Here is a 14,649-nt window from a genome sequence, read left to right as displayed (position 1 = left end):
ACTTGTCACTGAATGCGAAATTATTTAGACAAAAGTAAAATTACAGAGTATGAAGGACTTATACTTGGCATCATTCTATATGCCACATCGTAACATGAGTGACATCGTTATACTTAAAGAGTCAATAAATAAACTAGCTAACGGTAACAAATATAAACAAATGATCATAGCTGGCGACTTCAACTGCCCTAACGTCGATCGGGAAACCCTCGTAGTTAAACCAGGCGCACAAGACCGGGAAGTACAACAAGCACTATTAGACACCTCTATAGATCTTGGGCTTACTGAAGTACAAAGAGAGCCAACTAGATACAATAACTTACTAGACATTGTCTTCACAAATAATCCATCTTTTGTAAATCTTCAACTAGCATCCCTGGTATCAATGATCATGCTATGGTCATCACAGACTTTGACATAATCCCACACTATATCAAACAGTCAGAGCGTAAGAAAGTCGATTGGGACTCGATCTACGAAGAAATGGAACAACTGTTAACATCCATGGAATCCAAAATCAACACTCCAGTTGAGAAACTATGGTCAACTTTCACCTCCATCATATTCACAATTATCGACAAACACATCCCGTCAAAGGTATGCTCATCCAGAAAATCACTGCCGTGGCACAACAGAAATATAAGCCGAATGTTAAAACGCAAAATAGAACTATATAAGCACGCAAAGCAATCAAAATAGTGGAATGATTACAAAAGCTTCCAGAAAAAGTGCAAAAAAGAATTTAAGAAAGCAGAGATAAACTACATTAACAACACTGTTTACCAAGGTTTACAAGAAAACAACTCAAAACCATTCTGGCGTTATGTTAAATCCAGACGACAGGAAAACATTGGTATACCAGCAATGAAACAGAATGGAACTCTTGTTAACGACAACATAGAGAAGGCATATATACTTCTCAACCAATTTGAATAGGTTTTTACAAAAGACACACTAAACGAAACATCAAACATTGACAAGAAAGTCGATCAGTCAATACCACCATTGACGATAACAACAGAGGGAGTCGCAAAAAAATGTTAAAGAACAGAAAAACAATTTAAAGCCATTGGGCCAGATAACTTACCAAACATCGTCCTGAAAAACTGCTCTAAACAACTAGCACCTGGGCTGAGACACATCTTTCAGCAATCTGTAAACTCAGGCACCCTACCTACAAATTGATTAAATGCGAACATCACTCCTGTATTTAAGAAAGGAAATATTACCATACCAGAGAACTACACACCTGTTTCTCTTATCTGCCATACCTGCAAGCTGCTTGAAAATATTATATGTAAGTATATCCTTAAACACCTAGAAAAGAACCATGTACTCACACCACTCCATCATGGCTTTCGTTCAGTTTTCTCCTGTGAAACCCAACTTTTAACAACTATGAACGACTTACTACAACTTTATGACAAAGGCCACCAGACAGATATTGTGATAATGGGTTTCTCTAAGGCCTTCGACACGGTTCCGCACAAAAGGCTGTTATCCAAACTCGACAGTTATGGTATTGATGGACCAATTCTAGATTGGCCCAACATTTTCCTTACGAAACGATCTATACGAGTCCTGGTAGATGGCGAAAATTCTAACTATGTATGTTTAGCATCAGGAGTACCTCAAGGCACGGTACTTGGACCGCTGCTTTTCCTTTGTCACATTAATGACTTATCTGAAACTGTTAAATCTCAAGTCAGATTATTTGCCGACGATTGCCTACTATATAGGAAAGTCCAAACTCAACAGGACCACCAACTATTACAAAACGACCTTGTATCATTGGAAAAATGGGCCACAAAATGGAGGATGAGATTTAATGTTAAAAAATGGTACAATATGAGCGTCAACAACAAATCATCTCATTTCTACAAACTAGACAATCACATCCTGCAACAGATACAACAAAATCCGTACCTCGGTGTTATAATTTCAGATGATCTGAAATAGAGCGTCCACATTGCTAAAACCGTGAAGAAAGCCAACTCCACTCTAGGCTTCTTGCGACGAAACCTCCGTCACTGACCAAAGAATTGCAGGAAACAAGCCTGTATAGGGCTTATCCGGTCACTGTTAGAATACGCATCAATAGTATGGGACCCTTATTTAATCAATGACATTGATGCATAACACGCGTCCAAAGACAAGTAATGCGTTTCATCAGTGGGGATTATACAAGCAAAGAGGTAGGTAGTATAAGGAGACTTATGAACGAACTAAAACTTCCAACACTTGAAAATAGATGTCGTCACAGTAGAATACAGTAGCTACAAGGTGGTCGGGGAGTTGGTACCAGCTATCCCGCAAGATGTAGTATTATTTAAGGAGAGACCAAAACGTCAAATAAAATCAAAACAATTTAGTGACTATAAAACAACAAACATTGTAGACAAATTTGAACAAAACAACGGCCGGTGTTTCAAAATTCCACCTAGTAAATCTGACAATATAAACAGTCATTCTTTGCAAGAACAATTTCCGATTGGAATAGACTACCATACAATCTCGTGTGTGCCAAAACAATAGAGAGCTTTAAAACTTCGGTTGCTCTCACATCGTTGGACTAATTTTCCAGCGCTTCTCTTCCGTTGCCATTGATGCCATATATTGACCCTGCAACGTACCTAATCAGATTAAGATTCAAATTCCTCCAAACACTTTTGATTGTGATTCATAAAACATACGTTGACATTAATTGTATACATCAATTATCTTTAAAAGTTCAATGACGGGTCCCAGTTCGTACTACGGTTGGTACTATAACAAATCGGGAAACCTTTAAAAGGAATTAGTGACGTTAAATGACTATCTTTACACTTGTGTATGGGCTTGGCAAAAACTATAGAAGATATTGAGAAACTGTAAATTACAAAATACTCAAAAAAGTTGAAATAGTAAGTCATCATTTTATTTAAGTTATTGCCTTTGGATTACTATGATTACCCATTTTTTTTTTGGCAAAACCATAGAAGATAGGGGGAACTGAAAACAGAAAAAAAAATGATCAGCAACAGTAAACAAAAATGAGGTTCTAGTCAGGAATTATAGCCTAGTCTTTAATATTGGAGAGTGGCTATTGTTGAAAGCGCACAGAGAGTAGGGTGAGCGACAAAGGCTCTTTAAAGCCTAAGTTTATCTTTGCTTTATAGATTTGAATGTCTTTTTTTCAGGAGAAGATCTGGATGCCTATGACACTGTTGAAGATGACAATGAACAATCCATATTAAGTAAGTTTACAGTCAGAAGAATTTGCTGGTACATGCTATTTTAACTATGTAAATTAAATGAAATACTCATTTCTTAACACTGGCCTAATTTCGGCGTCAATACTTTTTCTGTCTTTCGGGATTTATAAATCGCAACCAAAATAAACAATCTAAGAAGATTCAAATCAAGTTAATAAACAAAAATGAAGGAACCGCACGAACTCTAAAAGAACGTTAGGTAGACGGCGGTTTAAACAACACACAAATGCTAGTGACATATAGAGGTCACAAAACGTTTTAAAACGGAGTAATTTTTATCTTTAATCAAGAACCTTGTCAATTATTGCTGTTGTCGCAGTTTAAGTTAATTTTAAAATTTTGAAAATCTGAGGGCAGACCTATAAGTACAATGTATGATTGTTTATAGTTTATTTCACAAATTTTATATATAGGGGGACTATTTAGAGCTTGACATGTTGTCTATGGTCGAAGGCAGTATTATGCCCTCAATATGTCTTTTTGCTATTTCTGTCGTTGGGTTGCTATCTAATTGACGTTTATATCACTTTTTCTTTATATCTGAGTATATTGTCTATATTGAATATGATGCTCCGAATTGTGTCGCGTCTATATAAGTTGTAACACAATTAAAACTAGTCTATTAAAGATCTGAAACAACGCATAATTCCCTTACCGACCATAACTTTTGTTACAAATAAAGGCAACCAATGGATAGGTTTCTTACTAGGGACACTCAAATGAACATTTGCTATGTGTTTCTCTATTCTACATTGGCTAGAGGTATAGGGGGAGGGTTGAGATCTCACAAAACATGTTTAACCCCGCCGCATTTTTGCGCCTGTCCCAAGTCAGGAGCCTCTGGCCTTTGTTACTCTTGTATTTTTTTTTTAATTTTAGTGCCTTTATATGTTTTGGAGTTTAATGTGACGTCCATTTTCACTGAACCAGTACACAATTTTATTTAGGGGTCAGCTGAGGACCACCTCCGGGTGCGGGATTTTCTCGCTGCGTTGAAGACCCATTGGTGGCCTTCGGCTGTTATCTGCTCTTTGGTCGGGTTGTTGTCTCTTTGACATATTCCCCATTTCCATTCTCAATTTTATTAATTGGAATGAAAAAAATTGTATATCAATTGTTCTTCTGTTTACTCTTTATTAGCGGTATACCAAAAAGGAAATAGATTTGTTGTTAACATTAGTATATCTTAATTATAATGTTAAATTAAAGCATTGTGTTAGATCACAACATATTTCACTATGATACTTAACAATTAATAAAAAATATTTAGAACCTGTTGTTCATCTTAATGATTTGATACTGCAATGTCATTTCCTTTTTGTATTCAACTTAGTTGAAATTGTCAATTAAGATTTTATTATAATTATCATACAGATTGGTTTTTTTTTTCATTTCAGCGATAATCACTGTAATTGTACTATGTGGATTGGCGACTATTCTCATTGCTGTGTTTTATTATTCAACATCCAGAAAACGTGAGAAAAAAATAGGGTTTATAAATCAAATGTACAATGTATAATACATAAAACGGTATCAATTTTACATATTAACAATGGAGACACTAAAGGGGAATTACAAAACCACAAAATATAGAAGGACCAACAACACTCTAAAGAAAAGGGAAACATATTAACAACAGTACCGATAAAGATAATATTGAAAAATCTAACTACAGTGTTATACTGATAACTGTTAAACACTTTTATTCATTTTTAAAAGTTGTTCACAGTTACATACTGAAAATTTTAATAGTTGGCCTAAGACAGTTTTTACTTTGATGTTAAGGTCCATTTTTATCATAAAGTTCTTCAAATGTTTCAGTTACTATACATCCTTGGCCTCCAAATATTTGGATTTGAGCGTTCCTTATGAAGGTGAAAAAACCGCTTCGGATGCATACAATTTATAACAAGTGTTGTTTTCATTTCTTTTAAGGAACGGTTATCCAAGTCTCTTTCTTCTGGCAACAGTATTAAAACTTTGATTTCTCTACCCTTTACACAACTATTTCTGATTCTAAACTAAAAGACAAATTTAAAGAATTGGCCCTGAATTTTCCCATAAAAAGAATGGCCAACTTTGATACAAGTATGTTTTCTTAGAGAGGCATTAATCGTTCTTTGTAAAAACCATTCGAATTCGAACAAAACATCTCTGAAATTATCAAGATGTTTGATTTCTTGATTCACAATATAGTTGTTACGTGTTTTTCAACAAAACATTCGGCATTCCTATTGAATTCAATTGTGCTTCTTTTCGTGCCGACTTGTTCCTTTATTCATTTGAGAGAGACAATATACAGGGCCTTTTTCGGAACATTAGAAAGTAGCTAGCACTATCCGTTAACTTTACGTTCTGCTTTATAGATGATGTCATTCATTAAATGAGTCAACTTTTGGTCGTTTAGTGACTATGTTGAACTCATCTATTAAAGCAGACTTGAAATAAAGTAACAACAGATATAGCTATGTGTGCCTCATATCTTGACTTCCATCTTAAAATTGACTATAAAGGTCGGTTGAAAACAAAACTTTACAACAAAAGGGATTATTTCAGTTTCCCACATTGTGACCATTCTATTTCTACATTGCAACATTTCAGCAGCCCCTAGCTGAAAACACAATTACTGATATGAAATTATGGTGGTATCATAAAGTTATCCTCTATCTATTTAGTGTACAAGTCCACTCCTATTTCATTGTTATTAATAGATGTAAATGACATATAAGTTTAGCTTGTATGTCATTATGAAAAGAGGCAACGCTTATTATATACTTAAAAAACATTTTTCAATTCAAAATCTGAACTGATTATAATAATCTTTGCTCATTACAGGTGAAAAGAAATATGATAAAGCATGCAAAACAAATGAAATGCAAGGTATGTAATATTTTTTTTTCTCTCAGGAAATAATTTGATTATTCATAATGAACACAATTTTTCATCTTATTTATTTTACATCGCAATAGTCATAGTTACTTTGATAAGTGTAAATTTCCCGATAAAATGTTAATGGTATACTGATGAAGGATGCACTCCAATTTCAAGATTTGTGCAATGAGGAAATGTAGAACAGTAATATTGGTATGTGTGTAGCGCATGTCATTGTACTAAGTTCCAGTTTATTTCTTGGTTTTTTTTTATAATAAGAAACTATGATTTTACCATCTGCTTGTAAAGTTTGTTCTTTTTTTTTATTATATTCAGATCTGTTTGAAAACATTTTTCAAATGTTCTATCCAAATATATTGTATTTTTTATCATTTGGGAATGGCTTTTTTTTGTATCCTGTGTGGCCAATTGGAACGAAAAAGTACACAATTAGTTATTAGAAATTGGTTATCACATGACTTTTTATAGATCAGGCACGTTTGATTATTTACCAGAACTATAAATCGTAGACATTACTGAAAGCTATTTCTAAAATAGATATAAGAAGATGTGGTATGAGTGCCAATGAGACAACTCTCCATTCAAGTCAAAATTTATAAAAGTAAACCATTATAGGTCACAGTACGGTCTTCAACACGGAGCTTTGGCTCACACCGAACAGTAAGCTATAAAGGGCCCCAAAAATTACTAGTGTAAAACCATTCAAACGGGAAAACCAACGGTCTAATCTATATAAAAAACGAGAAACACTTATGAACCACATCAACAAACGACAACTACTGAACATCAGATTCCTGACTTAGGACAGGTGCAAACAAATGCAGCGGGTTTAAACGTTTTAATGGTACCAAACCTTCATCCTTTTTCTGAAACAATAGTGTAAAATCACAACATAGAAAGACACACTATAAAATATCAACTGAAATAGCTTAACTCAATCAAAGGACATATTAACACCATTGAACATACACTGAACAAATAAATTTGCCCTATGATACAATGTAAATACAAAATAAATAAACTAAGGGAAGAATAATAATAGTAACATGTTATATCGGTATGAAATGTTAAACAATTAAAGAAAAACAATATGCTCGAACAAAAGTATCAGCCATTTGCAATAACTTTAAACACAGGTAAATGAAATAATTTTTTTGTTAGGTATACGTGTACGGTTCCAATAGAGAAAGGAAATATTTTTACAAAATAAATAATTTTGATGTTCATAGTACGAAGTGCATGAAAATTTATAGTAATACCAAACACTTATCAAAGCTGGTATACAGACCAGATATAACCCTGAATAACATTCAATAACAAAAAAGCAATACAATTAGTATCAACAGGTCAAATAAATAAGAAAGTACGATTTGAGAGTACTCGCAGTTACTGACAGCTATTTAAAAGCCAAAACAATTATTAATAAAAAATCATGCATCAGAGACTAAAATCAACTAAAGCACATCCCAGGGATTTAGTATTTTAACGTCATGGACAGTCAAAGAAGACATGACTAGTGCAATGCCAAAAATAAATGTATCGACAGACAGTAGGATAGTTAGGAGTTTAACCTCTTTATAGATCAAAACGAACGTGGGTGTGTTTTTATACATCCCGTTTGAAAAGAATACAAATTTAGTTATGTTTTAATTTGCTGATGACAAAATCGATATTAGTGCCAATGTAAACTATATTCAAAGATCTAATTACAACATTGGTAAGATAACCTTTACTAATAAGTTTGTTTAAAGGTTCGATGAGTTTACACGGATCGCATAGTGATTTCCGCGCTTTAAGTACAATATTACCGTAAAATTTAGGAAGTGAAATACCGTTTTTAATCAGTTTTCTACAGGTACAGCCAAATTTTCTAATCAAATCTTTGTATCTATGAAAGAATTTAGTAAAAGTTTTACGTAATTTATGGTAACGAAATCCCTGACCTAATAATTTACCAGTGATGCATTGATTACGTTCGTTAAAATCTATGACATCACTACACACACGGGCATAACGAACGAGTTGGGATATATAAACACCGTATGATGGAGCCAAAGGAACATCGCCGTCTAAAAAAAGAAAATTAACAATAGGGAATGAAAAATCGTCTCTTTTGTCGTAAAAGTCTTTTTCCAATTAGCTCTGTACAATATTAGAAGAATTTTAATTGGTAAATTTTCTTTGTCGTTATCGCTAAAGACCAAGTTTTATAGGCCATCTTAATGTAGAAACCCTAAGGAGTTCATACATATATTATATTTAATTTTAAATTTGTAGTTGGTTTTCGAATTACCTTAAGAACCATTTGATGCTTGTCAAGAAAATTAAAAGTGTTGTGTTGTTTGTTTTATTTTCCGAAATTTTTGCTGCTACATCTTTACAATATTTCTTAGGTTCTAACTAATTTGTATTGATTTAAACCACTTTTCCAAGTAAAGACGGCACAGCTGTTTGATATTAAATAGACCCATTTAGAAGACCCATTTGAAAAAGGTTGTTTTAGAGAGATTTTTTAAGCAAACCTTGAAAATTTAAATGAGGGATTACAGAAGACGGTGTGTGTGTGTGTTTGTGTGTGTGTGTTTTTGTGTGTGTGTGTTTGTGTGTGAGATTTACTATCACAAACATGTGCAGAATTCCAGTATCTGCTGAATATGGAGTACATATATCTCACTGTTGAAACAATATTCCCGAGATTGAGTTTCCTATCATGATTTCGGTGATAGGGGGGTGTTGCTTTCAAGGAATCTACTGAACCAGGAATTCTAAGTGGTAAAGTTGAAATTGACCTTTTCCAATTATCTTAGCAACATTCCTGTCTTCTTTTCCTCTAATTTGAAAATTCACCCTTTCGGAAAAAGTAAAATCACAAAAATACTGAACTCCGAGGACAATTCAAAAAGGAAAGTCCCTAATCAAATGGCAAAATCAAAAGCTCAAACACATCAAACGAATGGATAACAACTGTCATATTCCTGACTTGGTACAGGCATTTTCTTATGTAGAAAATGGTGAATTGAACCTGGTTTTATAGCTAGCTAAACCTCTCACTTGTATGGCAGTCGCATCAAATTACATTATATTGACAGCGATGCGTGAACAAATCGAATAGACACAATAGGTAAAAATGTCAAAAATAGGGGTACAGCAGTCAACATTGTGTTATCATCTTAATCACTATAAAAAAAACGAATGTAACAAAGAAGCACAAAAAGGCATACATCAAATTTAACATCCTCATTTTGCTTTTTTTATACGATTTTATTTATCTATGTAAAATCCACCCATAAAGGATGGAAGGTTTTAAGTATTGTCGTTTAAAGTATGACGGGATACAGAGTCACGTCAAATGGATATCACAAAAAACAGACTTAACAGTAAAATAATATTAATAAAGACAAATAAAAGAATACTATAACACGGTATTAAGATGCTAAACAACGTCAGTACGCAGAATCGGAGTGTCTGAGATCACCCCCGTTTTTGGTGAGGTTGATGTTGCTCCGTATTTAGTTTTATGTGTATTTTTATAACGTTTCTTTGTCGATATTTGTCTTTTGTGCCATGGTATTGACCTTATCTAGTCAACTTATGATTTTTGGTTGTCCTGTTTTCATGGTATTTGGTTATGTCCAAGAGAAGGGTTTTTGGTTCAACCATGCACACCACATTGTATAGTGTTAAAATATTTATGTGTTTTTTGCTATGTGTCTTTGAGGAATTAAGATGAAAATAAACCTGCAAAATGCAACATTTTAAAAGATTCTTATGAGTTCAACTTTTCAATTTTAACCTTGTCAAATGGCATTTAAATACAATATCTGAAAACAAACTAAATGCTATGTTGTAGTCAAATAAATGTTTGATACTATTTGATGCATAGTTGACTCCTTTTGTATTTTAGAAATACATATTTATCATTATTATTTATCCTCAATATAGATACAATAAGTTATGACCAGCTAACACGGGTTAGACAAACACTGGATAAAACATTTCTTAATTACTTTAAAATTTTTTATAGATGTACACCTATTGAAACAAGCCCAGACACCATCCACAGCCTGCACACCAGATATTGCTGAACAGCTTCCAGGAGTAGCTATTAATGTTATATTGAAGATGAATGAAAAATTTGTGATTGCTGGATGTATAGGTGATGTGAACAAACAACACAAACTGATTGTCATGAATACTAAAAATAAACAACATGTGTATTATGACCTTGGCGATAAAAAACCGTACAATATAACATTATTGGATGACGATATCGTTGCTCTGTCTTATCCGGGTCAAACTAAGGCAGATATTATGAACCTGAAAACGGGACGTCTGTGTAAAATTAGGGATATTATCAACATTAGATAGCAAAAATAAATTTTATGGATTACATTTTAAATTGGTAAAATCGAGCGGATGACTTCAGATGGATGTACTATAATACATATTGTAACTTTCTTACACATATCGTTCACCAAAAACCGTTAGTTACTCCCGTTTCCCCCAAGTTATAATTCTTATATCTCAAAACCGAGCGCACAAACTTATAAGTGTTATGCTTAATATTACTTCTTAAGCAATGTAGTTTTTAATATAGCAAAATTATTTAGTAACTCAAAAGCAAAATATTTTAAAAGATGTAAAATGGGATGAGGGTTACAGGTTCTGATGCGTACATCTTTCGGAGTGGAATCTTTAAATTAGTGTTGCGTTTTCAGTTATCTTCCGACGCTTGTCACTAGAACACATTAATTTAAAGATGAATATATGAAGGAAAAAGAAACGATATCAAAGACATAAACTAATAAAGTATACGTAAATGCGTAGTTAATTGAATGTGTATTACATTTGTAAATGTATGTACATTGTACTAGTAATTCAATTGAATTTGAATATAACAAAATGATATATGTAGCATGTATTCCTCCAGCGAAAAAAAAGTATTTAGAAAAATCCCGACCTCCAAGGTAAATTCAAAAAGGGGAAGTCCATAAACCTGACAAAATCAAATGCTTGAATATATCAGCCAACAGAACGAATGGAAAACAACTGCCAACTTCATGACGCTGTACGGGCATTTACTGAAGAAAACGTCGGGTTGAAACTGGTTTTATAGCTCGCTTAACCTACCACTTGTACGACAGTTGTTTATAGTTCCATTATATTGATAAAATTGGATGAGCAACCACAACAGACATATTTGGTAAACGTGACCATTACTAGTTGCCAGCAGCCAAACTGTAAACATACATAACACACATACATAACAACTGACTTAACAAATTTAAACAAACATATTCAAAATCTGACAAAGACGCCAACAACAAAAAAATGTGTGGTTGATAGTACATACAGTATAGTAAACTATAATCACATATATATATATCCTTTCCCAATAAAGTACACAAGAGTATAAAAGATGAAAACAACATTATTAAAAGCGCATGCGTCCGAATCGAATATCGGGACACACCCGCATCAGGAACGCCCAAAGCCAAACAAACCTGAAAGCTGGATGTACAAATACCGCGCCATGTTTGAATCTTACGACCAAAAGATAAGTGAAAGTACAAAGACAAATAAAGTGAAAATTGTAAGGTTAATAAAATGATACAATACGCTAGCACATAGAATCTATAACTCAAGACCATCCTGTATTTTTGTGGAGTAGGCATTGAATATTGATCTACTAGTATAAGGTCTTAGAACTTTCCGATGAACTTTTATAGAAAAAGGACTAGAAATTCTTAGACAAAAGTCTGGCTCATTATTTTTTTGCTCAGACACCGATATAATCAATTAACACGTAAACTGAATTAGAAAAAAGGAACAGAATTGTAAAATGAACACTTAATGGTGGTAATATAAAAAAATAATGTATATCGAAACAATACTGCATCCTCTATTTATATGTACATGGTTAAACAAGTAGACATTTTTAACAGTGTGTGATGTTAATCTGATAGATAATTCATTTCATTTTTCACTCATTATTCCAACAAAGGAACAATTGCCCATACAATGGTATTGCATCATTTTAGAAAAATCAAAAACAAAAAACAAAAAACGAAAGTGTTTTCGTTTTTCATTTTTATTTCTCACAAACCAAAACGAAAAACAAACGTGTTTTCGTTTTTCGTTTTTCGATTTCTCAAAAACAAAAACGAAAAACGAAGTTTTTCGTTCTTTGTTTTTGATATCTTAAAACAAAAAATGAAAAATGGAAGTGTTTTCGTTTTTCGATTTTGATATCACAAAACAAAAACGAAAAACGACAGTTTGTTTCAATTTCTGTATTTAGTTCTATGTATTTCTCGTTTAAATATTAAGAATGTGTATAAATCTTGTTTCATAGTCATTAAAATTGAAAAATGTCAACGTAGTTTGTTGTCTAACAAGCAATATCGGCATGTAGTTGTCAAAGACCGCCTGACTTATGAATTGAAATAAGAGGATCAATGAAACAAAGACTTACAAATTTTCTTTTTTTTTTATCTATAATAAGAAATAGCATTGTAATATTTAAATATTAAATGGATTACAAATTTAAATTATACAATGAAATATACTATAAAGAAGGTAAAAATATGTATATTTCATTATTATATCACATTAATAAGGGAAATACTACCTAACTCACAGGAAAACTAGCCCGGCCGTTAAAGTATACACAGTGGCTATCAGATCAATATTATTTAAGCCGACGAATGAAAAAGACTTTAACAATCTTCACAATTAGGATGCATGATCTATACTTTTACGTTTTGGAAGGTTAGTAGAATCGAAAATAATTAGAACTGATGAATAAGGTCCATCAGGCAATATTACACGAACATTCTGGATTGTAATCTGTTAAATCGTATTCACATCAATTAAAAAACAGTTCACGCTTCAAATCGGGGATTAACATGTAGTAATGTATTTCTCGTTTAAATATTAAGAATGTGTATAAATCTTGTTTCATAGTCATTAAAATTGAAAAATGTCAACGTAGTTTGTTGTCTAACAAGCAATATCGGCATGTAGTTGTCAAAGACCGCCTGACTTATGAATTGAAATAAGATGATCAATGAAACAAAGACTTACAAATTTTCTTCTTTTTTTTTATCTATAATAAGAAATAGCATTGTAATATTTAAATATTAAATGGATTACAAATTTAAATTATACAATGAAATATACTATAAAGAAGGTAAAAATATGTATATTTCATTATTATATCACATTAATAAGGGAAATACTACCTAACTCACAGGAAAACTAGCCCGGCCGTTAAAGTATACACAGTGGCTATCAGATCAATATTATTTAAGCCGACGAATGAAAAAGACTTTAACAATCTTCACAATTAGGATGCATGATCTATACTTTTACGTTTTGGAAGGTTAGTAGAATCGAAAATAATTAGAACTGATGAATAATGTCCATCAGGCAATATTACACGAACATTCTGGATTGTAATCTGTTAAATCGTATTCACATCAATTAAAAAACAGTTCACGCTTCAAATCGGGGATTAACATACCATCTTAAGATGAGATGATGATGAGTCACCAGGAAGCGAAAGAAGATAAGTAACCATACTCTGGCACATTATTGAAGCTCACGCCTTAATTGATAGGTAAAAAAAATAGAGAGAGGACGTATGATTGCCAATAACAATCTATCAAAGACCAAATAACGTCGATATAAGCTATAGGTCACCGTAGAGCATTAATAAATTTGTAAAACCCATACCGAAATAGGCCCCGAATGGCAAAATTGGAAAACTTTATCACTTTATTGCGTCCGAAGCACTTTTCGAGTTTAACCTTGATCAGGAGAGTCAGCCGGGGGAAAACAACAGTACATTTCACTTGTTGGTATTCTAGTGATTCTATTCTTTAATAACTTTTTTTTTGCGTGGTTCTTTTAAAATTATTTGTTTTTTGTTATACCAGGTCAGATTTTTTTTTCAAAACCCGTCTGCCACCCCTATATCCCGCGCAAAATGTCAAATGGTCGCCCCTGTATGATAAACAATAAACGAAAAAAAAACATATATGACAGACAGCAACCGACGACAACATCACAATTAAAGGCTCCTGACTTCGGACAGGCCCACAAAGATTGTGATTGGGTTGAATATGTATTTGAGTGCTACCCCCCCTCACACACCTGGGTGGTGTAAAATCACTACCTCAGAAGAAAGGGTTTTTTTTCACATGTAACCACTTAAAAAGTTGGAAAAATAACATGTTTCTTCGGTATAAATGATCGATGAATTAAAAAGTTCATATACAAAACAAATATCAAAATTTAGACAATATACATGCAATAACTACAAAGTGGATACAGTAAATTTGTGATAGAGTAGTTATTGATTGATTGATTGATTGATTGATTGATTGATTGATTGATTGATTGATTGATTGATTGGTTGATTGGTTGATTGATTTAATTAATTGATAGATTGATTGATTCATTGGTTGGTACTTGCTCATGTAACTCCGAACGAAAGTCA

General features: G+C 32.8%; 2 protein-coding genes across 2 annotated transcripts in view; both read left to right on the top strand.

Annotated features, from left to right (window-relative positions):
• LOC127706148 (uncharacterized) overlaps positions 1-12,300 on the top strand; it is a 41,001-nt gene extending 28,701 nt beyond the window's left edge. Inside the window, exons 6-9 of the mRNA XM_052210592.1 lie at positions 3,180-3,236; positions 4,652-4,729; positions 6,090-6,134; positions 10,171-12,300. Of these exons, the coding sequence (XP_052066552.1) occupies positions 3,180-3,236; positions 4,652-4,729; positions 6,090-6,134; positions 10,171-10,514 (524 nt within the window). The 3' untranslated portion in view covers positions 10,515-12,300. The remainder of the gene's footprint in view (positions 1-3,179; positions 3,237-4,651; positions 4,730-6,089; positions 6,135-10,170) is intronic.
• Positions 1-14,649, top strand: part of LOC127706687 (uncharacterized) — a 399,723-nt gene that overhangs the window by 241,465 nt on the left and 143,609 nt on the right. The gene's annotated exons all lie outside the window — the stretch shown is intronic.

This window comes from Mytilus californianus, unplaced genomic scaffold (assembly GCF_021869535.1).
Source record: "Mytilus californianus isolate M0D057914Y unplaced genomic scaffold, xbMytCali1.0.p SCAF_6, whole genome shotgun sequence".
Taxonomy (NCBI): domain Eukaryota; kingdom Metazoa; phylum Mollusca; class Bivalvia; order Mytilida; family Mytilidae; genus Mytilus; species Mytilus californianus.
Note: the sequence above shows the minus strand (reverse complement) of the source record. Positions and strands in the feature narration are given on the sequence as shown.